This window comes from Ranitomeya imitator, chromosome 2 (genome assembly GCF_032444005.1).
Source record: "Ranitomeya imitator isolate aRanImi1 chromosome 2, aRanImi1.pri, whole genome shotgun sequence".
In the NCBI taxonomy this organism is placed as follows: Eukaryota; Metazoa; Chordata; class Amphibia; order Anura; family Dendrobatidae; genus Ranitomeya; species Ranitomeya imitator.
In genome coordinates, this window is record NC_091283.1 from 722,209,141 (window position 1) to 722,236,866 (window position 27,726).

Here is a 27,726-nt window from a genome sequence, read left to right on the forward strand (position 1 = left end):
GCTAACTGAAAAGATGGTAACAAATTGCAAGCTTTCGAGACTACACAGGTCTCTTCATCAGGTATAGACTAAAACAAATTCTGAAGAATCACATATTTATGCACAACATAGTATAGAAAAAAGAGGAGGGGGAAAAAAACCATGGATAAGCCAGGTGACATGAAGCAGAATTACCATGAGTGATAAACAGTTACGTCCATAAATATTGGGCCAATTCTTAGATAAGGATTGTTTTATTGTCCTGTGATTAGGGTCTCTGTTGTGGTGACCCCACATGGTCTGATGGGCAAGTTCCTTAGTTGATGTAAGTTGATGAAAGACCCCCCACTACTGTGTTTTAGGCAGCCCCCAAATCTAAGAAGCATCATTGTCAAGAGCTCCCTGTCCTCTCCAACAGCTGCAGGTACCTTTCCTTGCAACCAGAAAAAATTTAAAACCTGTCCATTTATAATGACCACGGACAAGATAAAGATCCCCAACTCACATCAGAACTACAAGATACCAGGTACTTTCAGCTGCGTCACTTCTAATGTGGTGTACCTAATTATTTGTACTAAATGTCCAACTGGGGGTCTGTATGTGGGTGAGACAGGGCAGAAACTGAGAACAAGGTTGAACTCTCACCGCCATACAATAAGAGAAAAAAGAATGGATATACCTGTGGCAATACATTTCAGTCTCACAAATCATAACATTATGGACATGAAATTACTTGTCCTAAAAGGGAATTTCAAATCGCAGAAAGATAGGAGAGTCTGGTAATATAAACTGATGACGACCTTTGACACTCTAACTGAAGGAATGAATGTGTCACACGGATTTATGTCTTTTTATATCAACTAAGGAACTTGCCCATCAGACCATGTGGGGTCATCACAACAGAGACCCTAATCACAGGACAATAAAACATTCCTTATCTAAGAATTGGCCCAATATTTATGGACGTAACTGTTTATCACCCATGGTAATTCTGTTTCATGTCACCTGGCTTATCCATGGTGTTTTTCCCCCCTTTTTTTTTCTTTTTTCTATACTATGTTGTGCATAAATATGTGATTCTTCAAAATTTGTTTTAATCTTTGCCTGATGAAGAGACGTATGTAGTCTCGAAAGCTTGCAATTTGTTACCATCTTTTCAGTTAGCCATTAAAAGGTATCAACCACTGAGGACTCTCAATTCAAAATATTTTTCTATCTACTGGCTAACACGGTACCAAGATATATTTCTTTCCTGGACCACAGTCCTGAACATGATCTCTCTGGTCTAAGAAGTGAGGTCATTTCCAGGCTGTGAAGTGACATAGTGCGCTCAGAATGCTAGGAGGTGGTGGCAACCTTCTCCAGACTGTGGTATTTGCATTCCATGCACGTGCTCTTTGCAATATATGCAAATGTGTTAATCTAGTGATTTTTGTATTCATTTTATTTAGAAAAGCTTTTCATTTTTTATGTGTAATATACTGTAGTATTATAATAAAAAGGACGGGTCATTTTTGTTGACAGCTACGCTTTAAGAACAAACCTATAGAACCTATCCTGTTCATAGCCTGGGGACTTGTATTATTATTATTATTATTATTATTATTTATTATAATCGCGCTATTTATTCCATGATGCTTTACATCTGAAAAGGGGTATACATAATAAAAATTAAGTACAATAAATAATCTTGAACAAAACAACAAAACAAGTCACCAACTGGTACAGGATCCTGCCTGCAAGAGTTCTGAGTCTACAAGGGATGAGTAAAGATGCAGTAGGTGAAGGTAGAGCTGGCCGTGAAGCGGTATGGTGGAATGAGGATTGCTGCAGGTTATAGGCTTGTCGGAAGAGGTGGATCTTCAGGTTCCTTTTGAAGGTTTTCACAGTGGGTGAGAGTCTTATATGTTCGGGTAGAGAGTTCCAAAGTAGGGGTGACGCATGGGAAATATCTGACTGTGGGAAGATCTCCTGAGGATCGGAGGTTGCATGCAGATAAGTACCGGGAGACTAGGTCACAGATGTATGGAGGTGACAGGTTGTGGATGCCTGTTTATTCCATGGTTAGGGTTTTGAACTGAAGTCTCTGGGCAATGAGGAGCCAGTAAAGAGATTTTCAGAGAGGAGAAGCCAGGGAAAAGATGGGGGACAGAAGGATTAGTTGGGCAGCAGAGTTTAGGATAGATTGGAGGGGTGCAAGAGTGTTAAAAAGGAGGTCACAGAGCAGGAGGTTGCATTAATCCAGGTGGGAGATGATGAGGGCATGCACTAGAGTTTTTTGCAGATTCTTGACTAAGGAATGTGTGGATCCAGGAAATGTTTTTCAGTTGGAGTTGGCAGGAAGTAGAAAGGGTTTGGACATATTGTTTGCAGGAGAGATCAGAGTCAAGGATTACCCAGAGACAGCAAGCTTGCAGTAGCAGAGAGTGAGCAGCCATTGACTTTGATGGATAGGTCTGTTGGGGGGGTTGAGTGAGATTGGGGAAAGATAGCCAATTCTGCTTTGTCCAAGGTAAGTTTTAGAAATCTAACAGAGAAGGATGAGATACTGGACAGACTTTGTGGGATTTTGGTTTGTAAGGAGGTGATATCGGGTCCAGAACGGTAGATCTGTGTATCATCAGCATAGAGAGTCGTAGGACTCTATGAGCTGTCCCAGGCCGAAGGTATCGACAGAGAAGAGCAGGGTTCATAGAACTGAACCTTTGGGTGATATCGACAGATATGTTGTGTGATGAGGAGGTGGTGTGTGAGTGGGAGAGGCTTAATGTCTGATCTGTTAGGTATGAAGAGATCCTGGATAGTGCCAGGTCTGTGATGCCAAGAGATGAAGAAATCTGTGTTATAGGACCCTTTGTTTTCTATCTGTTCTAGATTTAACAGACTGGTGTCTGAATGACATTTTATAAAACACATACAATATATGCCATTCAACATAGTATAGTTTTGCTATATAAAAAGAAACGTTTTAAAGTGAATCACTTATATAAACTGGTGCATGTATTTTTTTACACTAATTCTTTTCTTGATGGATAAGAGCAGTCATTTGGGGCTCTTGGAAAAATACCGTAATTTCATAAAAACCATAGTACTAGCTAGCCACCATTGTAACAGTGACTTTACATTTACAGATCCTAATGCTATTCAGGTTCCACTGGACCACATATCCAGTTCTGAGAAAACTGAAGAATCTCCACATAGCGCAGGTAAGGTTTTAAAGTACAAGTTGCATAAGTAATATAAAAGAAGCAAATGTAAAATAATTCTGTATAATATTTTTGAAACTCGTTTCAATCTTGATTTAAAGCAAAACAAAAAGAGGAGTACCTCTAAAACTACAAAAGACAGTTTCAATCAACTTTATTAAACGCTTATTGCCCATTAAGTTTATTACCAAAATTTACAAATGTTCTGCTGTTTGCAATAAACCAATCAAAAAATAATTTTATAATTGCTCAACACAACTAATATAACAAGTGGTTTGTACAAATTCAACACCAAATGCCACTTTCACTGACTACTGTAGTGTCAGAATTATTCAGCCCCTTTATGACAAACTTTTCAACACTAATAGAGCAAACTTTGACAGCTATGACTTGCTGTAACTTTGATGCTTCACTACACTGCAAATTCTGGCATCATTCCTGAGAAATCTTATCCCATTCCTCATGGGCAATGGCCTCCAGTTCACTCATGTTCTTGGGTTTCCATTCTGCAATTGTCTTCTTTAAATTCCAGCAAAAATATTCCATGGGGTTCAAATCTGGGGACTGTGGCAGCCATTCCAGAATCTTCCAGGACTTCTTGTGAAACCAAACATTGGTGGACTTTGAACTGTGCTAGGGATCATAGTCCAGTTGGAAAGTCCAGTCTCGACCAAGCTTCAAACTCTTCAAAGAAGGTCATGTTTTCTCCTAGGATTTCCTGATGCTTATGTAATGACCAGACCGAACGCTCCCTGCAGCCAAAGGAATTTTGACACACACCGGTCTCAAGGATAAGAGTTGCTTTTACTTCAGCAGGAACAGAAATTATAACTTGGAACAAATAAGAAACAGTCTCTCATGAGTAGTCCATGGCAATTACAGTTCACACTTAGATGCTGAGATGTGATTGGGGTCTGGAGCATTAAGAGCACTGGACAGTGTCTTTTGGTACTTTATAGAAGGAGGTGGATGCAGCAATTAGAGGTTACAGACCTGTACTAGGGGTTAACCCCACAGCGTGTCACGGCACTTGCACAAGTACTTATAGGTGAATGTAAAAACTGTGGTCCTTTGGCCTGCAGGAAATATTGTAGTGAAAACAGTCTCCACATGCAAAGCAAAAAAAAGAAGCACTCTGGCACGTAAAAAAGTCCTGAAACTACTGATACCATGACAAGCACTGTGCCAACTATGTCAAAATCGCAAAGATAAAAAAGAGAAGTGTAGATATCGCGCTACAGTTGTTGGCCAATAATACAACAATTTATATCCCCAAAAGAAGCCTCTTATTTTTATATTACAATAATGCTCCTTATTGAAAGTACAGTAATGCAATACAGACACCCAACAGAGGCTGTAACCTATCAGGCGCTGTCAATCTAATGTGTGTAAGTGATATTCCTCCTATGTACTATTATAGTCATCTCTATTGTGATTGTATTGTGCTGTATACACTTATTGCACAGTTCAATGCATCACAACCACGACCATATCAACAGAATGTCACCACTAAAGCCGGGTTCTTACCTTGCTTGTGTTTCCTAGGGTGTCCAATTCTTGTTAAAGTCCTTCAAAAGTGCGGGTGATAGGCTGGTGATGGTATTTGCAAAGAGTGCACGTTGCTGTGCAGAGCCAGAAGTGCCCTGGCCAGTGGCATCGCTGGATGCTCTGAAAAAAGATGGCCGCTAGTATTCACTGCAGCGTGTGACATCACCAGGCTAAGGAGCCTCGCTGGGGCCAAAATAGCCAACTGACGCGTTTCAAAGGATCGCGTCCTTCTTCCTCAGGGTTACCACCCCCACCTAGAGTGTGCGAGGGTGCGGGGCACATCTATATCTTGAGAAAGGAGTTGCCTGCTCCGAAACCCGCGTCAGGGTCAGGTCCGGTCACCTATCCATCCTGCTTTCCCTGTATATACCGGGTATGTACTAAGTTGATTTAACATCTACTATTTCCCATGTTCATTATCATGTGGTGTATTGTTACATCCAAGCAGGTTATGAGGTGGTGCCCTGGCCCGTCATATATGGCCATTAGGAATACATGTCTGTTTCCCTCTATTGCATCATTGTACTGTATCTGGTGGTTTTAAGGTTGTTTAATAAAATATTGATTTTTATGGGACTTCATGGCTGCTAAATACCATCACCAGTAGGGTTGAGCGAAACGGGTCGTTCATTTTCAAAAGTCGCCGACTTTTGGCAAAGTCGGGTTTCATGAAACCCGATCCGACCCCTGTGCGGGGTCGGCCATGCGGTACGCAACTTTCGCGCCAAAGTCGCGTTTCAATGACGCGAAAAGCGCCATTTCTCAGCCAATGAAGGTAAACGCAGAGTGTGGGCAGCGTGATGACATAGGTCCTGGTCCCCACCATCTTAGAGAAGGGCATTGCAGTGATTGGCTTGCTGTCTGCGGCGTCACAGGGGCTATAAAGGGGCGTTCCCGCCGACCGCCATGTTACTGCTGCTGATCTGAGCTTAGGGAGAGGTTGCTGCCGCTTCGTCAGAAGCAGGGATAGCGTTAGGCAGGGTCCATTAACCACCAAACCGCTTGTGCTGTAGCGATTTCCACTGCCCAACACCACCTTCGGTGTGCAGGGACAGTGGAAGCTACTTTTTTTTTTTTTTTCCCCTCAGCGCTGTAGCTCATTGGGCTGCCCTAGAAGGCTCCCTGATAGCTGCATTGCTGTGTGTACGCCGCTGTGCAAACCAACTGCTTTTTTCAAAGCACAAATCCTCTTGTTCCTTCCTTTCTGCACAGCTATCTTTTTTGTTTGTCCACACTTTTTATTTAATTTGTGCATCAGTCCACTCCTTATTGCTGCCTGCCATACCTGGCTGAGATTACTGCAGGGAGATAGTAATTGTTGGACACTCCCTGTTTTTTTTTTTTTTTTTTTTGTGGGAGATTAAGATTTACATTTCTGCTAGAGTGCCATCCCTGTCTGTGCCATCTCTCACTCAGTGGGCCATAGAAAGCCTATTTATTTTTTTGCTTGATTTGGGTTATAAAATTTACCTGAAAAAATCACTACATCAATCAGTGGGAGAAAAATATTGGCCTCAGGGCTTGTGTGCCACTCTTGACTCCTGTGTGTGCCATCTCTCAGTCAGTGGGCCATAGAAAGCCTATTTATTTTTTTGCTTGATTTGGGTTCTAAAATCTATCTGAAAAAATCACTACATCAATCAGTGGGAGAAAAATATTGGCCTCAGGGCTTGTGTGCCACTCCTGACTCCTGTGTGCATCATCACTCACTCAGTGGGCCATAGAAAGCCTATTTTTTTTTTTTTTGCTTTATTTGGGTTCTAAATTCTACCTGAAAAAATCAATAAATCAATCAGTGGGAGATTAATATTGGCCTTTGGGCTTGTGTGCCAGTCCTAAGCGTGCCATCTCTCTCTCTCAGATAGTGGGCCATAGAAAGCCTATTTATTATTTTTTTTATTGGGTTCATAAATTTTCCCTGGAACAAAAAAAAAAAAAGTGGGAGATTAATATTGGCCTCTGGGCTTGTGTGCCAGTCCTGAGCGTGCCATCTCTCTCACAAATAGTGGGCCACAGAAAGCCTATTTATTTTATTTTTTTTTGGTTTTATAAATTCTCCCTGAAAAAAAAAAGGGAGATTAATATTGGCCTTTGGGCTTGTGTGCCAGTCCTAAGCGTGCCATCTCTCTCTCTCAGATAGTGGGCCATAGAAAGCCTATTTATTATTTTTTTTATTGGGTTTATAAATTTTCCCTGGAACAAAAAAAAAAAGTGGGAGATTAATATTGGCCTCTGGGCTTGTGTGCCAGTCCTGAGCGTGCCATCTCTCTCACAAATAGTGGGCCATAGAAAGCCTATTTATTTTTTTTTTTTTGGTTTTATAAATTCTCCCTGAAAAAAAAAAGGGAGATTAATATTGGCCTTTGGGCTTGTGTGCCAGTCCTAAGCGTGCCATCTCTCTCTCCCAGATAGTGGGCCATAGAAAGCCTATTTATTATTTTTTTTATTGGGTTTATAAATTTTCCCTGAAAAAAAATAAAAAGTGGGATATTAATATTGGCCTCTGGGCTTGTGTGCCAGTCCTGAGCGTGCCATCTCTCTCACAAATAGTGGGCCATAGAAAGCCTATTTATGTTTTTGGTTGATTTGGGTTCTAAATTCTACCTGAAAAAATCAATAAATCAATCAGTGGGAGATAAATATTGGCCTCTGGGCTTGTGTGCCACTCCTGACTCCTGTGTGCGTCATCTCTCACTCAGTGGGCCATAGAAAGCCTTTTTTTGTTTTATTTGTTTTCTAAATTCTCCCTGAAAAAATCATTTTATTTTATTTGGTTTCTAAATTCTTCCTGAAAAAATCATTTTATTCTATTATTTTTTTTTCCTAAAGTCTCCCTGAAAAAAAAAAAAATCAAATCAGTGGGAGATTAATATTGCCCTTTCTGCTTGTGTGCCAGTCTTGACTCCTGGGTGTGCCATCTCTCTCTCTCTCTCCAATTGTGGGCCATAGAAAACCTATTATTTTTTTAGCTTGATTTGGGTTCCAAAATCTACCTGAAAAAATCACTACATCAATCAGTGGGAGATAAATATTGGCCTCTGGGCTTGTGTGCCACTCCTGACTCCTGTGTGCATCATCTCTCACTCAGTGGGCCATAGAAAGCCTTTTTTTGTTTTATTTGTTTTCTAAATTCTCCCTGAAAAAATCATTTTATTTTATTTGGTTTCTAAATTCTTCCTGAAAAAATCATTTTATTCTATTATTTTTTTTTCCTAAAGTCTCCCTGAAAAAAAAAAAAAATCAATCAGTGGGAGATTAATATTTACATTTGTGCTTCAGTGACAGTCCTGCGTGTGTGGCATCTCTCTCATTTGTTGCCACCTACAACAGAGTGTGTAACATTGTGCCTGATTTTCGTTGTGGTCTCACTCACCTGTAAAGGGGTAGCTAAATCATACTGAAGTTATAGCTCACCGTGTAAGTTGTGTGACAGCAACAAATACCGTTAGTTTGGTTACGTTTTTAAAACAATGAGGAAGTCTGGTGGAAGAGGTCGTGGCCGGGGGCGTTCATTGTCAGCTGGTAATGAGGGCAGTGGTAGTGGTGGAGCATCAACTGGTCGTGGGAAAAAAAATATTGCACCTAAGTCTGGAGCTGTGGAGCCAGGTTCGTCGTCTGGCTACACAAGGCCTCGAACGCTCCCTTTTCTGGGAGTAGGAAAACCGCTTTTAAAGCCGGAGCAGCAAGAGCAAGTTTTGGCTTATCTTGCTGACTCAGCCTCTAGCTCTTTTGCCTCCTCTCGTGAAACTGGTAAATGTCAAAGCAGCGCGTCGTTAGTGGATGTTCACGGTCAGGGACAAGTCGCTTCCTTGTCCTCTTCAGCAAAAACAACAACAGAGAAGAATGCAGCAGGCGACACAACGGGTTACTCCATGGAGCTCTTTACACATACCGTCCCTGGCTTAGAAAGTGAAGCAGTTAACAGTCCATGCCCATTACAAGTTGAATCTGACATGGAGTGCACTGATGCACAGCCACAGCCAGACTACTATGCTGGTCCTTTGACTCAGACCACAACATTGCCCTCGCAGGGTAATGATCAAGAATCAGACCCTGATGAGACTATGTTGCCCCATCACGAACGCTATACCACCGACCGACACGGTGACACAGACGAAGTTGCACACGAGCTACAAGAAGAGGTAATAGATGACCCAGTTCTTGACCCCGATTGGCAGCCATTGGGGGAACAGGGTGCAGGCGGCAGCAGTTCTGAAGCGGAGGAGGAGGGGCCGCAGCAGGCATCAACATCGCAACAGGTTCCATCTGCCGGGCCCGTATCTTGCCCAAAACGCGTGGCAAAGCCAAAACCTGTTGGAGGACAGCGTGGCCATCCGGTTAAAGCTCAGTCTGCAATGCCTGAAAAGGTATCCGATGCTAGAAAGAGTGCAGTCTGGCATTTTTTTAAACAACATCCAATTGATCAGCGCAAAGTCATCTATCAAAAATGTTCAACTACCTTAAGCAGAGGACAGAATCTGAAAAGTCTCAATACAAGTTGCATGCATAGACATTTAACCACCATGCATTTGCAAGCCTGGACTAACTACCAAACGTCCCTTAAGGTTGTAGCACCCTCGGCCAATGAAGCTAGTCAGCAACGCAACATCCCTTCCGGCAGTGTAGGGCCACCATTTTCCGCACCACCTGCAGTATCTGTGCAGGTTTCTTTGCCAGGCCAAAGCAGTCAGGGTCAGGGAATCACCAGTTTCGTAGTAGGAAACACTGCATCTAGGGCACCGGCGGCAACAATACCATCTCCCACCGTCTCTCAGTCTGCCATGTCCACCGGCACCCCCGCTAGTTCCACGATCTCCAGCTCTCCAGTCCAGCTCACCCTACATGAGACTATGGTTAGAAAAAGGAAGTACTTAGCCTCGCATCCGCGTACACAGGGTTTGAACGCCCACATAGCTAGACTAATCTCGTTAGAGATGATGCCCTACCGGTTAGTTGAAAGCGAAGCTTTCAAAGCCCTGATGGACTACGCTGTACCACGCTACGAGCTACCCAGTCGACACTTTTTTTCCAGAAAAGCCATCCCAGCCCTCCACCAGCATGTTAAAGAGCGCATCGTCCATGCCCTCAGGCAATCTGTGAGCACAAAGGTGCACCTGACAACAGTTGCATGGACCAGTAGGCATGGCCAGGGACGTTACGTGTCCATCACGGCACACTGGGTGAATGTTGTGGATGCAGGGTCCACAGGGGACAGCAAGTTTGGGACAGTTCTGCCTAGCCCACGGTCTAGGAAACAGTTGGCTGTAGCCGTTCGCACCCCCTCCTCCTCCTCTTCGTCCTCCTGCAGAAGCGAGAGCTCGTCCACAGACCGCAGTCGCACAACCACTCCATCCGCAGCTGCCACTGTTGCCACACCAGGTCTCCCATTATGGGGCAGCTACTGGCAAACGTCAGCAGGCTGTATTGGCTATGAAGTGTTTGGGCGACAACAGACACACCGCGGAAGTTCTGTCCGAGTTCTTGCAGAAAGAAACGCAGTCGTGGCTGGGCACTGTAGATCTTGAGGCAGGCAAGGTAGTGAGTGATAACGGAAGGAATTTCATGGCTGCCATCTCCCTTTCCCAACTGAAACACATTCCTTGCCTGGCTCACACCTTAAACCTGGTGGTGCAGTGCTTCCTGAAAAGTTATCCGGGGTTATCCGACCTGCTCCTCAAAGTGCGTGGACTTTGCTCACATATCCGCCGTTCGCCCGTACACTCCAGCCGTATGCAGACCTATCAGCGTTCTTTGAACCTTCCCCAGCATCGCCTAATCATAGACGTTGCAACAAGGTGGAACTCAACACTGCACATGCTTCAGAGACTGTGCGAACAGAGGCGGGCTGTTATGTTTTTGTGGGAGGATACACATACACGGGCAGGCAGTAGGATGGCAGACATGGAGTTGTCAGGTGTGAAGTGGTCGAAGATTCAAGACATGTGTCAAGTCCTTCAGTGTTTTGAGGAATGCACACGGCTGGTTAGTGCAGACAACGCCATAATAAGCATGAGCATCCCCCTAATGCGTCTGCTGATGCAAAGTTTGACGCACATAAAGGATCAGGCGTCTGCAGCTGAGGAAGAGGAAAGCCTTGATGACAGTCAGCCATTGTCTGGCCAGGGCAGTGTACAGGACGAGTTAGCGGGCGAAGAGGAGGAGGAGGACGAGGAGGATGATGGGGATGATTATATTTTTAATGAGGAAGCTTTTCCGGGGCCACTGGAAATTGGTGGCGCGGCAAGGCCGGGTTCTGGTTTTTTGGAGGGACACAAGTGACGTGGATTTGCCTGAAACTGCCCCTCAACCAAGCACAACCGCAGATTTGAGAACTGGAACTTTGGCCCACATGGCGGATTATGCCTTACGTATCCTCAAAAGGGACACACGCATAACTAAAATGATGAACGATGACGATTACTGGTTGGCCTGCCTCCTTGATCATCGCTATAAAGGCAAATTGCAAAATATAATGCCACATGAGAACTTGGAACTAATATTAGCAACCAAACAATCAACTCTTGTTGACCGTTTGCTTCTGGCATTCCCTGCACACAGCGCCCGTGATCGTTCTCACACGAGCTGCAGGGGCCAGCAGACCAGAGGAGTTAGAGGGGCAGAAATCAGAAGTGGCGTTGGCCAGAGGGGTTTTCTGACCAGGTTGTGGAGTGATTTTGCTATGACCGCAGACAGGACAGGTACTGCAGCATCAATTCAAAGTGACAGGAGACAACATTTGTCCAGTATGGTTACAAACTATTTTTCATCCCTTATCGATGTTCTCCCTCAACCGTCATTCCCATTTGATTACTGGGCATCAAAATTAGACACCTGGCCAGAATTGGCAGAATATGCATTGCAGGAGCTTGCTTGCCCGGCAGCTAGTGTCCTATCAGAAAGAGTATTCAGTGCTGCAGGTTCAATACTAACAGAAAAAAGGACTCGTCTGGCTACCCAAAATGTAAATGATCTAACCTTCATTAAAATGAACCACAACTGGATTTCGAAATCTTGCCCCACCTTGCCCGGCTGACACCTAGCTTTCCTATGAAAAGGTCTTGCCTGTGGACTATTCTGAATGCCTTTTCCAATCTCGTAATTTTCTGCACCTGATTGTCCAGCATACGACATGTTTACACCTCACTAAATGGCCAAACTCCCCACACGGGGCCGTGGTATCGACACTTGGCGACAGCACCCGTGAGAGTGCTGTTTGTCTGAAGAGGTGGGTGTGCCCGCTTTTGGTCGACGGCACTGCCACTGGGTCCCTCCTAGTACAATAAAGTGTCTCTGGTGGTGGTGGTGCGCACCCAACGTCAGACACACCGTTGTAATATGAGGGGCCCTGGGCCTGTACCGCCGGCCACAAGACAGTTCCCCCCCCCCCAGCTCAAACAGTGCTCTACCACTTGCAAAATTATCTCACAGCTCCACCAATGTTTAGTCTATGCGCTGACATCCTTCAATGCCTGCCACTGACAATACCATTGTATTGACATTTTTGTTATGTTAGGCCTTCGAAGCCTGTCTGCGGTCACTCCTTCCACTATGCCTCCACTGACCACACCACTGCTGCCCGTGTACCCCTGGAACCAATTTAAAATTGCCTACAGCCAGCCCAATTTTTTTATTTTAGGCCTTCGATGCCTGTCTGCGGTCACTCCTTCCACTAGGCCTCCACTGACCACACCACTGCTGCCCGTGTACCCCTGGAACCAATTTAAAATTGCCTACAGCCATGTGTTATTATTTTAGGCCTTCGATGCCTGTCTGCGGTCACTCCTTACAATATGCCTCCACTGACCACACCACTGCTGCCCGTGTACCCCTGGAACCAATTTAAAATTGCCTACAGCCAGCCCAATTTTTTTATTTTAGGCCTTCGATGCCTGTCTGCGGTCCGTTCTTTCTACTACTACTACACTGACCAGGCCACTGCTGCCCGTGTACCCCTGGAACCAATTTAAAATTGCCTACAGCCATGTGTTATTATTTTAGGCCTTCGATGCCTGTCTGCGGTCACTCCTTCCACTAGGCCTTCACTGACCACACCACTGCTGCCCGTGTACCCCTGGAACCAATTTAAAATTGCCTACAGCCAGCCCAATTTTTTTATTTTAGGCCTTCGATGCCTGTCTGCGGTCACTCCTTCCACTAGGCCTCCACTGACCACACCACTGCTGCCCGTGTACCCCTGGAACCAATTTAAAATTGCCTACAGCCATGTGTTATTATTTTAGGCCTTCGATGCCTGTCTGCGGTCACTCCTTACAATATGCCTCCACTGACCACACCACTGCTGCCCGTGTACCCCTGGAACCAATTTAAAATTGCCTACAGCCAGCCCAATTTTTTTATTTTAGGCCTTCGATGCCTGTCTGCGGTCCGTTCTTTCTACTACTACTACACTGACCAGGCCACTGCTGCCCGTGTACCCCTGGAACCAATTTAAAATTGCCTACAGCCATGTGTTATTATTTTAGGCCTTCGATGCCTGTCTGCGGTCACTCCTTCCACTAGGCCTCCACTGACCACACCACTGCTGCCCGTGTACCCCTGGTACCAATTTAAAATTGCCTACAGCCAGCCTAATTTTTTTATTTTAGGCCTTCGATGCCTGTCTGCGGTCACTCCTTCCACTAGGCCTCCACTGACCACACCACTGCTGCCCATGTACCCCTGGAACCAATTTAAAATTGCCTACAGCCATGTGTTATTATTTTAGGCCTTCGATGCCTGTCTGCGGTCACTCCTTACAATATGCCTCCACTGACCACACCACTGCTGCCCGTGTACCCCTGGAACCAATTTAAAATTGCCTACAGCCAGCCCAATTTTTTTATTTTAGGCCTTCGATGCCTGTCTGCGGTCCGTTCTTTCTACTACTACTACACTGACCAGGCCACTGCTGCCCGTGTACCCCTGGAACCAATTTAAAATTGCCTACAGCCATGTGTTATTATTTTAGGCCTTCGATGCCTGTCTGCGGTCACTCCTTCCACTAGGCCTCCACTGACCACACCACTGCTGCCCGTGTACCCCTAGAACCTATTTATAATTGCATAGAGCATCCTTTTTTTAATAGTAGGTGTACAAAGTCTGTCTGCGGTTCACTATTGAAAATGTCCTCCACTGCCCAGAGCACTGCAGCTTGTGTACCCCTGTAACTTTTTTCTGCTGCAGTGAGCCACATTTTTGGTTTGAGTCCTACTACCTGTGTCTGTCTGCGCCACTCAATTCAGCTGTGTTCCTTTGAAAAAAGCTGAGCGTCAATAGTCTTGTTTTCAGCCTCTAGGAATTTTAAAACTGCATTGGGTGTACAACTTTGGTAGGGCCTACTAATGGTGTCTGCCTCCCCAAGGTGTTCCCCAGGTTTCCTCTCCATTGCTTCAATCTTCATGCTCTCGTTTAGTAGTTGTTGGAAACTACGCTGCATTAGGCCTACAAATTGGGTATGGGGTGTAGAGAGATGGTGTGTTCCACTCCAAGGTGTTCTCCAGGTTGCCTTTCCTGAGCTTCAATCTTCAAGCTCTCGTTTAGTAGTTGTTGGAAACTACGCTGCATTAGGCCTACAAATTGGGTATGGGGTGTAGAGAGATGGTGTGTTCCACTCCAAGGTGTTCTCCAGGTTGCCTTTCCTGAGCTTCAATCTTCATGCTCTCGTTTAGTAGTTGTTGGAAACTACGCTGCATTAGGCCTACAAATTGGGTATGGGGTGTAGAGAGATGGTGTGTTCCACTCCAAGGTGTCCTCCAGGTTGCCTTTCTTGAGCTTCAATCTTCATGCTCTCGTTTAGTAGTTGTTGGAAACTACGCTGCATTAGGCCTACAAATTGGGTATGGGGTGTAGAGAGATGGTGTGTTCCACTCCAAGGTGTTCTCCAGGTTGCCTTTCCTGAGCTTCAATCTTCATGCTCTCGTTTAGTAGTTGTTGGAAACTACGCTGCATTAGGCCTACAAATTGGGTATGGGGTGTAGAGAGATGGTGTGTTCCACTCCAAGGTGTTCTCCAGGTTGCCTTTCCTGAGCTTCAATCTTCATGCTCTCGTTTAGTAGTTGTTGGAAACTACGCTGCATTAGGCCTACAAATTGGGTATGGGGTGTAGAGAGATGGTGTGTTCCACTCCAAGGTGTTCTCCAGGTTGCCTTTCCTGAGCTTCAATCTTCATGCTCTCGTTTAGTAGTTGTTGGAAACTACGCTGCAATAGGCCTACAAATTGGGTATGGGGTGTAGAGAGATGGTGTGTTCCACTCCAAGGTGTTCTCCAGGTTGCCTTTCCTGAGCTTCAATCTTCATGCTCTCGTTTAGTAGTTGTTGGAAACTACGCTGCATTAGGCCTACAAATTGGGTATGGGGTGTAGAGAGATGGTGTGTTCCACTCCAAGGTGTTCCCCAGGTTTCATCGCCATTGGTTCGATCTTCATGCTCTCGTTTAGTAGTTGTTGGAAACTACGCTGCATTAGGCCTACAAATTGGGTATGGGGTGTAGAGAGATGGTGTGTTCCACTCCAAGGTGTTCTCCAGGTTGCCTTTCCTGAGCTTCAATCTTCATGCTCTCGTTTAGTAGTTGTAGAAAACTACACTGCATTAGGCCTACAAATTGGGTATGGGGTGAAGAGAGATGGTGTGTTCCACTCCAAGGTGTTCCCCAGGTTTCGTCCACATTGCTTCGGTCTTCCGACTCTCGTTTAGTAGTTGTAGAAAACTACACTGCATTAGGCCTACAAATTGGGTATGGGGTGTAGAGAGACGGTGTGCTACACTCCAAGGTGTTCCCCAGGTTTCGTCCACATTGCTTCGATCTTCCGACTCTCGTTTAGTAGTTGTAGAAAACTACACTGCATTAGGCCTACAAATTGGGTATGGGGTGTAGAGAGATGGTGTGTTCCACTCCAAGGTGTTCCCCTGGTTTCGTCCACATTGCTTCGGTCTTCCGACTCTCGTTTAGTAGTTGTAGAAAACTACACTGCATTAGGCCTACAAATTGGGTATGGGGTGTAGAGAGACGGTGTGTTACACTCCAAGGTGTTCCCCAGGTTTCGTCCACATTGCTTCGATCTTCCGACTCTCGTTTAGTAGTTGTTGAAAACTACACTGCATTAGGCCTACAAATTGGGTATGGGGTGTAGAGAGATGGTGTGTTCCACTCCAAGGTGTTCTCCAGGTTGCCTTTCCTGAACTTCTATCTTCAGGCTCTCATTAAATTGTAGTTAAATGGAACAACTGCATTTGGCGTACTAGTTGGTTTGGGGCCTACTATCGGTGTCTGCCACTCCTTGCTGTTCTCCTGGTTTCCTGTCCTGAAATTCCATTTTCAGGCTCTTGTTAAGTAGTTGTTAATGTTAGACTGCATTTGGCCTACTAGTTGGGTTGGGGCCTACTATCGGTGTCTGCCACTCCTTGCTGTTCTCCTCAACTGAACAAAGCTGGGCCGCCTGTTTACTACGGTTGCCAATTTTGAACTGCATGTCGACTACTTACTGATTTGGGCCTACTCTCTGTGTCAGCCTCTCATTCCAGTTGTCCTCCACTGCAATGCCCCCTGGTTAGTCCTGTGTTACCAATTTTGAACTGCATTTAGCCCACTTTATTCTTTGGGCCTATATCTGTGTTTCCTCCTCATCCTGCCCATTGCCCAGCCAGTGATAGATGAGTCTGCTGGTACATTGACCCACAATGCAAAATTCCCCGTGCACGCTACACAGCAAGATTGTGACCCTGCTGAAAGTCAGGTTCCTCTTCCCGCATACCATACCACCTTACACGGGGACAAAGAGGAAGGTGCAGATGAAAGTGCAGGTTCCTTCATCAGGTGGGGGGAGGAATACTAGTTGGCGACGTCACTGGCACAGGGCCTCTCATAGTACGCAAAAGTGTTGCTGCCGGTGGGAGGCGCCCCCGCCGTGCAAACACACCGCTGTACTTTGAGGGGCCCTGTGCCAGTGCCAATGCCAACGAGTGGGCCCCCCCTGCTTGCTCAGGTTCACAGCACTTGCAAAGTTGAAATACTTACCTCTCCCTGCTCCACTGCCGTGACGTGGTCCAGATTTACTGGGCCCACTAATTACTTGAACCAGCCCTACCCCCCACAACTTTAGCCAAATGACCCCCAATTTCAAATGCCTTCCAATTATTATAAGGTAAATTACGATTGACAAGCTTCTTTAACAAGAATGGATGTTTTTGCCATTAAAATGAGCAGTGTAGGTGTTTTCCTGGCCTCCACTCACTGCCGACTATGCTCCCCCATTGACTTGCATTGGGTTTCGTGTTTCGGGCGATACCCGACTTTTCGCGATAATCGGCCGATTCCACTCGACTCGACTTCTAAGATAGTCGGGTTTCGCGAAACACGGCTCGACTCTAAAAAGGTCAAGGTCGCTCAACCCTAATCACCAGCCTATCCCCGCACTTTAACAAGAATTGGACACCCTAGGAAACACAAGCTAGGTAAGAACCCGGCTTAAGTGGTGACATTCTGTTTATATCGTCATGGTTTTGATGCATTGAACGGTGCAATAAGTGTATACAGCATAATACAATCAAAATAGAGATGACTATAATAGTACACAGGAGGAATATCACTTACACACATTAGATTGACAGCGCCTGATAGGTTACAGCCTCTGTTGGGTGTCTGTATTGCATTATTGTACTTTCAATAAGGAGCATTATTGTAATATAAAAATAAGAGGCTCCTTTTGGGGATACGAATTGTTGTATTATTGGCCAACAACTGTAGCGCGATTTCTACACTTCTCTTTTTTAGCCTCCACATGTGTTCTGCTTCTCCCTAAAGGCATCCCTCAGACTAAAGAACATTCTAGACTTGCCTGGAAAACAGCTCCTCCTATTGACTATGTGACTTGGACACTGAATTCAAATCTCAGATTTTTACAAAACAATAATGATGAGTCATTGTACACTTTCACCATTAGATGGCGCCAGAACCCAGCAAATGAGAAATGCATTGCATCTAAAATGGAGGTGACTAGAAATGGAGAAATACAGATCAAAAATGCAGGGGATAATATAGAGGGGCAGTTAGAGAGTGAGCTGTAGTGTACAGAAGCTACTCACAATCCAGGATTACTTAAAAGGAAGGACACACTCAGGAATGGGTCACTACACTTGATTGACATGACGTATCCAAAGTATCTAAGACAAGAAGAGGGGTGTATGTGGGAACCATCACAGCAACGAAACGCATTTTGAACACACACTGCATTCTAAGACTCGGTATTGTCACTTGGGATACACCATGTCTTCCACACTTTAATGATTATATTAAAGAAATGTTTTTACCTGCACTTGGAAGCTGGATCGTCCTTCCCTTGCTTTCTACAAGACGCTGTGCAGCAGCATGAAAGCAAGCTTCCTTGCCGGATGAATCTTCTGTTGGTTGAGCTGGTTGATTTTGTCTTCCTAATCATTAAAGAGTACCTATTACCAATCTTGGACTGTCCTTTTGGTGATCCAGGCGCACAATGCTCAGTAGAAAGTTTAATAACCTATATTCACAGTGGAGTACAAGCTCATAAACTTTCCATTGAAATTATGAGGCTAAGAGTTAAGGCTTTTCCTTGTGAATAGCGTCAACTAGGCGTAAGGAGACTTGAAATGCTCCTCTGTGATTTTAAATATGCAAGTAGCCAGTTCAGAGAGGAAGAGTATTGGAACTCTAGTCCCACACATTGGAAGTAGCAATCCTAAAAATTAAAGGAAGCTGACAGCGGATACATGCTGCCTGATCCACGGGCAGGATGTATTAAACATTGGCTGCATTATTACAAATATATATTTTTAAATATTTTCAAATGCTGCACAGGGAATTTCCGGCTAGTCACTAGCTGTGGGCACAGAGAAGGTGGTGGGGACCCTCCTATCCGTCTGGTCTCCCTTACGGCTCTTTGGCTTTTAAACTGTTTTTCTTTAAAATGCTGCAAAGTTTGAGACTTAAACATATGTGGCTGAAATCATACAGTCACTGCCTGATACATGCTGCCCATGGATCAAGCAGAATACATCAGCTGTCAGGCTCACTTTAACTTACGTAAGTTAAATATGTGAATAATCTTTTCAGAGAGGAAGAGGACTGGAATTCTTGTGCCAGCTTTAAGGTACCGTCACACATAACGATATCGTTAACGATATCGTTGCTTTTTGTGACGTAGCAATGATATCGTTAACTAAATCGTTATGTGTGACAGCGACCAACGATCAGGCCCCTGCTGGGAGATCGTTGGTCGCTGGGGAAAGTCCAGGACTTTATTTCGACGCTGGATCTCCCGCTGACATCGCTGAATCGGCGTGTGTGACACCGATTCAGCGATGTCTTCACTGGTAACCAGGGTAAATATCGGGTTACTAAGTGCAGGGCCGCGCTTAGTAACCCGATGTTTACCCTGGTTACCAATGTAAAAGTAAAAAAAAAAACACTACATACTCACATTCCTGTCACGTTCCTCAGCGTCAGCTTCCCTGCGTCCCCCAGTGTCAGCGCCGGCCGGCCGTAAAGCAAAGCACAGCGGTGACGTCACCGCTCTGCTTTCCGGCAAGCGCGCTTACACAGAGCAGGGAAGCTGAGGCCGGGGGACAGACACCGGAATGTAAGTATGTAGTGTTTTTTTTTTTTACTTTTACAATGGTAACCAGGGTAAACATCGGGTTACTAAGCGCGGCCCTGCGCTTAGTAACCCGATGTTTACCCTGGTTACCCGGGGACTTCGGGATTGTTGGTCGCTGGAGAGCTGTCTGTGTGACTGCTCTCCAGCGACCAAACAGCGACGCTGTAGCGATCGGGATCGTTGTCTAGATCGCTTTAGCGTCGCTTAATGTGACGGTACCTTTAGGAAGTTGCAATTCTAAAAGTCAGTCAATATTGACACTGTAATTCCCTAAATTCCCAGAGGAGCATTACATGGCCTTCAAGTATCCTTAGGCTAAGTGCACACGTAGCAGAATTGCCGCGGAAATTTCTGCGGCAATTCTGCGCCTCCAGCCGTGGGTATAAAATATAAGAAAGGGTGCACTCAAGCTGTATTGGATAAAAAGAGAGGGGTGCAGTGCCTAGTCCAATAATGTATATGGCAAAGAAAAGAAAAAAAGATTGGACTACAAACAGGCCAGCACAACCACAAGGAATAGAAAAATACCAAATAGTTTATTAAACACCACAGCAAAGAACATCTAAAAACATTAAAAATACAACAAGTGTGTACAAAACACCCCTAATCACACATAATATGTCTGCAAGAAATATTTTAACAATATAGTAAGATAAATAGGGCTGGCAGTATAAATCACCACATGTTTGCAAAGAAGCATATACCGTATATACTCAAGTATAAGCCGAGATTTTCAGCCCAAATTTTTGGGCTGAAAGTGCCCCTCTCGGCTTATACTCGAGTCAAGGTGGGTGGCAGGGTCGGCGGGTGAGGGGGTGAGGGCGCTGAGGTATACTTACCTAGTCCCAGCGATCCTGGCGCTGTCCCTGCCGTCCCACGGTCTTCTGTGCTGCAGCTCTTCCCCTCTTCAGCGGTCACGTGGGACCGCTCATTAGAGAAATGAATACGCGGCTCCACCTCCCATAGGGGTGGAGCCGCCTATTCATTTCTCTTCTCAGCGGTGCCGGTGACCGCTGATAGAGAAAGAGGCTGCGGCACCGAAGACAGCTGTGACAGGCAGAGGGAGCGTCAGGATCGCTGGGACTAGGTAAGTATGTAATATTCACCTGTCTGCGTTCCAGCCGCCGGGCGCCGCTCCATCTTCCCGGCGACTGTTCAGGTCAGAGGGCGCAATGACGCATATAGTGTGTGCGGCGCCCTCTGCCTGATCAGTCAGTGCAGAGACGCCGGGACCGGACGCTGGGAGCTGCAAGCAAGAGAGGTGAGTATGTGTTTTTGTTTTTTTTATTGCAGCAGCAGCGGCGGCACAGATTTATGTGGAGCATCTATGGGGAAATATGAACGGTGCAGAGCACTATATGGGGCAGAGCTATGGGACAAAACGAACGGTGCCGAGCACAGTATGGGGCACAGCTATGGGACAAAATGAACGGTGCCGAGCACAGTATGGGGCACAGCTATGGGACAAAATGAACGGTGCCGAGCACAGTATGGGGCACAGCTATGGGACAAAATGAACGGTGCCGAGCACAGTATGGGGCAGAGCTATGGGACAAAATGAACGGTGCAGAGCACTGTATGGGGCAGAGCTATGGGACAAAATGAACGGTGCAGAGCACTGTATGGGGCAGAGCTATGGGACAAAATGAACGGTGCAGAGCATTGTATATGGGGCACAGCTATGGGACAAAATGAACGGTGCGGTGCAGAGCACTGTATGGGGCAGAGCTATGGGTCAAAATGAACGGTGCAGAGCACTATATGGGGCACAGCTATGGGACAAAATGAACGGTGCAGAGCATTGTATATGGGGCACAGATATGGGGCAATAATGAACGGTGCCGAGCACAGTATGGGGCACAGATATGAGACAAAATGAACGGTGCAGAGCACTATATGGGGCACAGCTATGGGACAAAATGAACGGTGCAGAGCACTATATGGGGCACAGCTACGGGGAAATAATGAACGGTGCAGAGCACTATATGGCACAGCTATGGGGAAATAATGATCTATTTTTATTTTTGAAATTCACCGGTAAATGCTGCATTTCCACCCTAGGCTTATACTCAAGTCAATAAGTTTTCCCAGTTTTTTATGGCAAAATTAGGGGGGTCGGCTTACACTCGGGTCGGCTTATACTCGAGTATATACGGTATATATATAATAGCTGAAAAGGGAGAGGTCTCTATGACGTGCAAAAGACCTGTAGATAAGGAAAACCAGACCCTATGTTCTGCACTCCCAATATATGTATCAGCATAGTGAGCCTAAGGAAAAAAAAATGTCCAAAAGCTCACCAAAAGACCAACAACCAGGGTAGAAAACAGTCAACAAGATTGATAGCCCATGCAAACAATGAAAGCGATATAATGCCGTATATACTCAGCTGAATGTGGAAGAAAATAAGCCGAAGCCCACAGATAAACTGGCTCTAAAATGCCATGCAGCTATCCATGCCCTAAGTGACCGGCATGGAATCAGAAAAGGGTGTGTGGTATATCGCATGCGGAATTGGCATGCATATTCCCGCAGAAAACTAGTGTTTTGCAAGCATAATTAGCTTGCAGAATGCTAGCGTTTCCCAAGCAATCTGTAGCACCGCTTGGAAAACTGATTGACAGGTTGGTCACACTTGTCAAACATAGTGTTTGACAAGTGTGACCAACTTTTTACTATTGATGCAGCCTATGCCACATCAATAGTAAAAGATAGAATGTTAAAAATAATTAAAAAAAAAAAAAAAATGGTTATACTCACCTACCGCAAACAGCCGATCTCCTCAGCGGCTTCCGTTCCTATAGATGGTGTGTGTGCAGGACCTTCGATGACGTCGCGCAGGTCCTTCACACACCATCTACAGGAACGGAAGCGGCCGCGTGCAGCGCTGAGGGGCAGGAAGACTCCGGGGGCCATCAAAGGTGAGTATATCACAATTTTTTTTATTTTAATTCTTTTTTTTAACAATTATATGGTGCCCAGTCCGTGGAGGATATTCTCCTCTCCTCCACCCTGGGTACCAATCGCACATGATCTGCTTACTTCCCGCATGGTGGGCATAGCCCCATGCAGGAAGTAAGCAGATCAATGCATTCCTAGGTGTGCGGAATCCCTGCGATTCCGCAAATTTAATGAACATGCTGCGTTTTTTTCTGGAATGTGAATCCGCTCAGGAAAAAAATGCAGCATGTGCACAAAAAATGCGGATTGCATTCTATTAAATAGGATGCTTAATGTGAGCATTTTTTTCGCGGTTTTATAGCGTTTTTATAGCGAAAAACCGCGAAAAAAGCGCAAAAAATCTGCTACGTGTGCACACAGCCTTACTCTGACTTTGCACTGCCTGCAAGGAAAAAACTTTCCTTTTAAACCCACTGTCAAAAGCGTACAGACCAGGCCAGTTCTTTCCTGCTTTGCACTGATAACTGGAAAACACCCTGAAACAAGTGTCTGCAACTGGGAGTTTCTGGTTTGGCTTCCTATCCTAGGTCTTATAGCAAGGCCCTTTATAATTGCTACTTTCAATAGGTGCCACTAGAGTTCTTCCTCTCTAAAAAGACTGTTGAAAATTAGAAACTGTGTAACATCTTATTAGAAAAATAACTGAACTGATGAATTATTGGCAACTTAGTGGTAAAAATCTGTCTATGGTGAAAACAGATTCTCAGCTCAATATGGTAAGAGATGATAATTATTGTTCATAAAATCATTGGCATAACTATAGTCTGATGAGATCCATAAGATCCAGTGCAAAATTTGGACAGGGCTCCCCCATAACCTGAAATATATATGTCCTTCATCCTGGTATATATGTCCCTCATCCTGGTGTATATACATTCTCCATATCCTGGTATTTATGTCCCCCATCCTGGTACATATGTCCCTCATCCTGGTCCCTTCCTGGTATTTGTCCCTTATCCATCCTGATATATATATATATGCCACATCCTGGTGTATGTCTTTTATCTTGGACCCCATCCTGGTGTATATATCTCCCATCCTGGTATATGCCCCCCCTTCTGCCGCTGTTCTTTAAGGTATAGAAAAAATAAAGCATTATACTCACCAGGGGCGTACGTAGAAGTCATGGGGCCCCATAGCAAAATTATAATGCACTCCCCATAGTAATCCATATAGTAAAATGCACAGTCCATAGTTCTCTCTATAGTATAATGCATTCCCCATAGTCCTCCATATAGTATAATTCACCCCCATAGTCCTCCATACAGTATAATGCATCCCCCATAGTGCTTCATATAGCATAATGCATTCGTTATAGTCTTGCATATAGTATAATGCGTCCTCCATAGCCCTCCATATAGTATAATAAACCCCATAGTCCTCTTTATTATATATTGCGCAGCCCATAATCCTCCATATAGTATAATGCACCCAATAGTCCACCATATAATATAATGCGCCCCATAATCCTTCATATATAATGCACCCCATATTCCTAGATATAGTATAATGCACCTTCCATAGTCCTTCATATATAGTACACCCCCCAAATTCCTCTATATAATATATTGCACAGCCCATAGTCATCCATAGTATAATGCACCACAAAGTCCTCCATGTAATATAATGCAACCCCATAGTCTTCCATACATAATGCACCACTAAATTCCTCCATTTATTATGATGCACAGCCCATAGTCTAATATATAAAGCTGAATGTGTGTGTGTGTGAGTGTGTGTGTGTGTGTGTGTGTGTGTGTGTGTATGTCCGGGATTGGCATCTGCACCGTCGCAGCTACAGCCACAAAATTTTGCACAGTCACACGTCTGGACCCCGAGAGCGTCATAGGCTATGTTGTGAGGCGAAATTTTAACCCCGCGCCTTCCAATTCACCAAACAATTTTGCCCCTATCTACATAATGGGGAAAAAAGTGAACGGAAAAGTGTTGGAGGCGTCGCAGCTACAGCCCCAAAATTTTGCACAGTCACACATCTGGTCCCCGAGAGCATCATAGGCTATGTTGTGAGGTGAAATTTTAACCCCGCGCTTTCCAATTCACCAAACAATTTTGCCCCTATCTACATAATGGGGAAAAAGTGAAAGGAAAAGTGTTGGAGGCGTCGCAGCTACAGCCACAAAATTTTGCACAGTCACACGTCTGGACCCCGAGAGCGTCATAGGCTATGTTGTGAGGTGAAATTTTAACCCCGCGCTTTCCAATTCACCAAACAATTTTGCCCCTATCTACATAATGGGGAAAAGTGAAAGGAAAAGTGTTGGAGGCAAATTGACAGCTGCCAGATGTGAACAAGGGGGACTTAAAGAATCAGAGTGATGGCGCCAAAGAGTATATACCGTACAGTTGCTAAGATGGGGCCCCGACATGGGATACTCACCACACACGGGGATATGAACATACACACAAAATGTGCTTGAACACATATCACCCTCAGCACACATTTCACCAGATATACACCAACCTCGCCACATAAAAGTCGAAACACAAAAGTCACCGTGTTATGGCTGGCAATCAGGCAACACAGCGTGCAGTAATCAGCGCACATACAGAGATCTGGCAATAACCAAAAACAATAGGACGAGCTCTGAGACGTGGAATCTCTGTAGACTGCAGTACCTGATCTATCCTCACACAACTATAAGCAGCAGTGGATTGCGCCTAACAACTACCTATGCAACTCGGCACTGCCTGAGGAGCTGACTAGCCTGAAGATAGAAATACAAGCCTGACTTACCTCAGAGAAATACCCCAAAGGAATAGGCAGCCCCCCACATATAATGACTGTTAGCAAGATGAAAAGACAAACGTAGGAATGAAATAGATTCAGCAAAGTGAGGCCCGATATTCTAGACAGAGCGAGGATAGCAAAGAGAACTATGCAGTCTACAAAAAACCCTAAAACGAAAACCACGCAAAGGGGCAAAAAGACCCACCGTGCCGAACTAACAGCACGGCGGTGCACCCCTGCTTCCAGCAAAAGACAATAGCAAGCTGGACAGAAAAAAACAGAAAACAAACTAGAAGCACTTATCTAGCAGAGCAGCAGGCCCAAGGAAAGATGCAGTAGCTCAGATCCAACACTGGAACATTGACAAGGAGCAAGGAAGACAGACTCAGGTGGAGCTAAATAGCAAGGCAGCCAACGAGCTCACCAAAACACCTGAGGGAGGAAGCCCAGAGACTGCAATACCACTTGTGACCACAGAAGTGAACTCAGCCACAGAATTCACAACATCACCGCTCAAAACTCGCCACGCGCGAAACTCGCCACATGCAAAAACTAGGCTCACGCAAAACTCGCCACAAGTGCAAAACTCACCTCATGGAAAACTCGCCACACGCAAAACTTGCACACGCGGAAAAATTGCCACATGCACAAAAGTTGCAAAACATACAAAAGTTGCCTCACACAAAACTTGCACATACTCAAAAGGTACTACACATAAAACTCACCACGCGCAAAACTCGCCATGCGCAAAACTTGCTGCACACAACTTGCTACACTAACCTGTCACATGCAACTCGACACACAAAAAGTTGCTACCCACATGTTGCCACACAAAACTCATCTCACAAAAGTCGCTACATGCATGTCGCCACACGCAACTCAACACACAACTTGACAAACGAAACTCGCCCTAAAACACACACAAGTCTGGTATTATCCTTCAAAAATAAAAATCTGATTAATAAGCAGACAAACTACAAGAGCAACAAATGTACCATATAGGAAATACGGCAGCTGTCAGTCACATGACCTGTCTATTATGTGTATGTGTGAGCTAATATATACTGCCAGGGGGAGGGCTTCCTGTTGGCTGGGGATTTATCAGGCTGCCAATTTAGCTCACAAATACTGAGGTAAAAATACTGACCAAATAACGTGTGAATGCGGTCTAATACAGGAGGAGATGACACACAGGTATATACTATATACAGGAGAGATGGCACACAGGTATATACTATATACAGGAGGAGATGACACACAGATATATACTATATACAGGAGGAGATGACACACAGATATATACTATATACAGGAGGAGATGACATACAGGTATATACTATATACAGGGGAGATGACATACAGGTATATACTATATACAGGAGCAGATGACCTACAGGTATATACTATATACAGGAGGAGATGACACACAGGTATATACTATATACAGGAGCAGATGACCTACAGGTATATACTATATACAGGAGGAGATGACACACAGGTATATACTATAAACATGAGCAGATGACCTACAGGTATATACTATATACATGAGGAGATGACACACAGGTATATACTATATACAGGAGCAGATGACCTACAGGTATATACTATATACAGGAGATGACATACAGGTATATGCTATATAGAAGATGACATACAGGTATATACTATATACAGGAGGAGATGACATACAGGTATATACTATATATAGAAGGAGAAGACATACAGGTATATACTATATATAGGAGGAGATAACATACAGGTATATACTATATACAGGGGAGATGACACAGCAGGTATATACTATATTGTTGTGAATTCTGTTATCGAACTCCCTCCTGTGGTCATGAATGGTACTTCGGCGAGTTCTGTCCATGGACTTCCTCTGGTGGCTGTGAGTGGAGTTGCTGGTTCTGAGATTCCTTCCACAGGTGACCTAGGTTATTCTTAGTCTGGTTTCTCTATCTATCTGAGATGTTTTGTTTCTGCTGATCAGGATGATTGGGTGTCCTTCTTGCCTTTGGCTGAGTTCGCCCTTAATAATCGGGCCAGCTCAACTACTTTGGTTTCGCCTTTTTTCTGTAATTCTGGTTTCCATCCTCGTTTTTCTTCAGGGCAGGTTGAGCCTTCGAACTGTCCTGGTGTAGATTCTGTGGTGGACAGGTTGCAGCAAATTTGGACTCACGTAGTGGACAATTTGACATTGTCCCAGGAGAAGGCTCAACGTTTCGCTAACCGCCGTCGCTGTGTTGGTCCCCGACTTCGTGTTGGGGATTTGGTTTGGTTGTCGTCTCGTTATTTTCCTATGAAGGTTTCCTCTCCTAAATTTAAGTCTCGTTTCATTGGCCCTTATAAGATTTCTGAGGTTCTCAATCCTGTGTCATTTCGTTTGGCCCTTCCAGCTTCTTTTGCCATCCATAATGTGTTCCATAGGTCATTGTTGCGGTGATATGTGGCGCCTATGGTTCCTTCCGTCGACCCCCCTGCCCCGGTGTTGGTCGAGGGGGTGTTGGAGTACGTGGTGGAGAAGATTTTGGATTCTCGTATTTCGAGATGGAAACTCCAGTACCTGGTCAAGTGGAAGTGTTATGGTCAGGAAGATAATTCCTGGGTTGTTGCCTCTGATGTTCATGCTGCCGATCTGGTTCGTGCCTTT

At 44.9% G+C, this 27,726-nt stretch overlaps 1 protein-coding gene across 1 annotated transcript in view; it reads left to right on the forward strand.

Moving 5' to 3' along the window:
* MMRN2 (multimerin 2) overlaps positions 1-27,726 on the forward strand; it is a 106,516-nt gene that overhangs the window by 65,128 nt on the left and 13,662 nt on the right. Inside the window, exon 4 of the mRNA XM_069753181.1 lies at positions 3,111-3,185. Coding sequence (XP_069609282.1) covers positions 3,111-3,185 — 75 coding nt within the window. The remainder of the gene's footprint in view (positions 1-3,110; positions 3,186-27,726) is intronic.